This window comes from Brugia malayi (genome assembly GCF_000002995.4).
Source record: "Brugia malayi strain FR3 genome assembly, contig: Bm_v4_Chr3_scaffold_001, whole genome shotgun sequence".
In the NCBI taxonomy this organism is placed as follows: Eukaryota; Metazoa; Nematoda; class Chromadorea; order Rhabditida; family Onchocercidae; genus Brugia; species Brugia malayi.
In genome coordinates, this window is record NW_025062477.1 from 5,878,182 (window position 1) to 5,881,979 (window position 3,798).

Genomic DNA, 3,798 nt, shown 5'->3' on the forward strand with positions numbered 1-3,798 from the left:
TTAACGCTTTTGTGTACTGATATAAAGTACTGAAATTGAGTATGCCAAAAATTATCATTTTAAATGGAATTATAAGATGATGAAAATTTCGTTTGTTATTACTATGTATAACACCTCAATATAAAGGAATAGTTTTATTTATAATTTTGTATTTCCTTACTCTTTTTCCTTCGTTTAATTTATTTAAAATTTAAATTCAAAAATAAACCATTATTTCCCCGAATGAATGCATCGCCATATTTGTTTTTCAGCTGTCCATTTGAGTATTCCTCCGTTTGCTCCAATGCTATATTCATGAAACCGTCCAAACATGATAAAATACCTGATAATAATAATTATAACTTTTTTTTTTTTGATAGGATTAGGTTATATTGCATACCAAAAAGATCTGCTTTACACTCTATCCGATTTGTCATGTTAAACTTTCGGAATGTATTTTTTCTTTTTCCTGATAAAATCATAGTTGCTCTTAAAATTATATAAAGTGTTTCAAATTAGAAAGCTAAATCTTGACCTATATCAGATGCCAAATTTGCTCAACATTTTAACAAGTGAATTTCCACAAATACTACCACTATTTTTACTGCTGTTCCATAAACTTTCATATTACAATAAGACTTCTTAAAGCAGTACAGTGATATAAATAATGTTCAGAAACATCAAGTTCAAAAAAAAAAAAATTTCAAAAATCAGTAAAATCCTCGCGTATACCTCGGTAATCGATGCCAGAATTTAGCTTCACTACGACAGGTTTTCCAATAATTTGCTTCAAAAACTCACTTGGATTTTGTCGCCGACTCATCTGAAATTAAAAAGTGAAAAGTAAAAATGAACATAAAAATTTTCATGAGAAATTATCTTTTCATGATGAATTAAATATTTTAATCAATCGATGAGTTTATATTCTTTCACGTGTTGCCTACCGTATTGCGTGCTACAACCATTTCCGTTATCAAGTTCCAGTTATAAGGATGAGGAACGGTTTAGACACATATCAATGCAATAACATTTAACTTCGGAAGTTTCAATAGTTGAAGCAACAATCCGTATGCTGAATGTTAAATGATTATAAGTAATGGGAAGACTGAACATCTTAACGGTCAATGAATTAAACCAAATCATCAATTCATCTATCAGAAGATCCGTTACTTCCAATTATCACTAATTAATTATAACCATTCCGGAATCTTCACTAAATCCTTGATGGAAAACTGGTACTGATTTCCAGTTAGCGTTAATTATTTATTTCATTTCGGAACTTTATCAAATTGTTGACAAAGCAATCAATACTTATTTCTATTTATCACTAATTAATCATATTGATTTCAAAACCTTCACCAAATACTTGATAAAGGAAACTGGTATCTTGCATTGATATATCAATATATCATCATCATCATCATCCATATTTTCAGCTAATCACAACTGCTTAACTATTTTTTGAACAGTAAATACAATTTAATCCGAAAAGAATCAAATTTCAACCTCCATTTATTTATATAAATATTTTAATTAAAAATGAATAAAACAACTATACCGTTTTCAACTTGTTCTTTGATGTATTGTAAATATTTTGGCTGAATGAGAACTCGACTCAATCCAATATTATCCTTCCAATTGTTAAAATTTTCCAATCTAAACGATTAGTAAAAGCTTACATAACAGCAATTAATCCAACTGTAATTAAATATGTGTGCCAAATCAAAATCCTTATTTTAATCTCATTAGAACAACTCTTTCTCATTATTCTAAGACTTAAATTACTCAGGTATCTAAAAAAAAAAAAAAAAAAGAATTCATCTGCATTACATTATCATAAGGACTAAAAATAATCATATTAAAATTGAGATGAAATCACAAATTATACTACTTCTATTAAAAGAAAAGGCAAAATGATTTCGATAATTTAAAATAATCATTTTACAGACTACAATAATCAGAAGAAACCTCTCCTTCAGACTCTCTACCTCACTAATTACTCCAACTTATTTATCTATCATTAATTACTAAGTATTTTAGAAAGTGTTAATTAGCATTGATAATGATAAGAATCGCTTATAAGAAATGTCAATGCCTTATTGTTTGGAACAACATGGAAACTATTCTTATTAACCATCTCACACTCAGTTTTCCTCTATGCTAAAATTTGAAGATAAAGAAAATGAAAATTAGCTTAGTAAAATAAGACAGTCTTTTTGTTTTCTTCCTGTTACATATACATATTTCTCAATCAACCAATCGATCAATGAATTAGCCAATCAGCCAATCAATCAGTTTTCATCCACCTGTAGTTCGTCTGTAGTGTTAGTTAACCATTTAAATATAATGATAAAAAGAATTCCAAAAAAATGGAAATGAGCCCTTCTTTTGTTACAATTCATGATCTCTTTTACATACATTTTTTCAAAAATTACAATTTCCACTGCATATGAAAAAAGAAACATTTGAAACATACAGGTAGACAGACCGATACATACATGCACATACACACACATGCACGCGCATACATACACATAAATTTCAATTTTCAATTTATTTTCTAAACCAAATCACATAAAGACATAGATTTAAAAGATGATAATAGAGCACTAAAAAGGAGTAAAAAGGCGAAAAAAAGATCCTGAAACAAAATTTGATTCCACATTTTTCTACAAATGAAATAATTTGACACAAAATATTGATTGGATCACATTAATATTACATCACAACATATCATAGATATAATAATCTCCTCGTTCAATTCTTCTCTTTCATTTAACATTCAATAATTTCTTTTTCCTCTCTATTATCCATTCCCTTTATATCTTTCAATGAACAGCATTTACCGCCACAGAAAATAATCACATTTATTTTTATTTGATCAAGTTTGGCACAAGCAATTCAATCACTAGTCAAAAGTCAGATGATACAATAAATGATAAATTAATTAATTGGTGAAAGAATGGATGAATCGATATCTACTTGTGCCAAAATTTCTTCCAACGACAATTTGTCTATTGAAATTATTTGACATTATCAGGCAGAAAAAAAAAAGAAAAGTTTTGATTAGTAAAATGGAAAAATTGAAGAGAAGGGGATGAAGGAAGACATTTGAAACTTTCCATTCTTTTGAAAAAAGAGAAACAGTTGCGATGCAAAGTAGCAGATGATGATAATTTACGAAAACTAAGCTTATAAATTTCAAAACAAATAAAAGGATGGAGTTTAAGTTCCAAAAAAAAGTTCAAAATTATCCAAAATTCATGCAAAACTTTATAAATTTAGAAATACCTCAAGCAAATAATTTTCTGAAGCCTTCCGTTTAGGAAGAAATGAAAAACAAATGAACTCCAATTTTAAATCTATTACGACTTTTGTAATTGTTTAAATTTATTCGAAGCTTTCTGTTCAAGTGAAAAAATTTCCTGGAAGGGAATTTCGAAATTCGATGAACAAAAAGAAAGTCTTTTGGGCTTATATAAAAGAAATAAAAATGATTTTTCTACTGTTTTTTTTTTTTTTTTTTTTAAGTCTGAACTTTTCAAGGAAGAGGAAAACATTATGGAAATTTTGATAATATAATACTTCACAGTTGTCATCACCCCGTTTTCTTTGATAGATCAGAAAACAAATCAATTTTGCGAGAAAAGTGCTGGGCGAACAAATGAAGAATAGAAGAAAAAAGTGACAAAAGGAAAAAAAAAACAGCACTTTGCTTCGCAAAAGAAATTTTGAGCGGTAACGAAGTCATTTTTTTTATTTTTGTTTTCTGAAAATTTCCATTTTCATATTTAAATTAACCAATTTCAAATTCTAGTA

The 3,798-nt window shown here is 27.8% G+C and overlaps 1 protein-coding gene across 1 annotated transcript; it reads right to left on the reverse strand.

The window, feature by feature from the left end:
- Positions 1–944, reverse strand: Bma-lsm-6 (U6 snRNA-associated Sm-like protein LSm6, putative; the record flags this gene model as incomplete). The annotated part of the gene is made up of 4 exons (XM_001893974.2): positions 1–29; positions 209–322; positions 712–802; positions 924–944. The coding sequence occupies 4 exons, from the start codon at positions 942–944 to the stop codon at positions 1–3; spliced, it is 255 nt and encodes an 84-aa protein (XP_001894009.2).
- Positions 945–3,798: the final 2,854 nt, after the last annotated feature.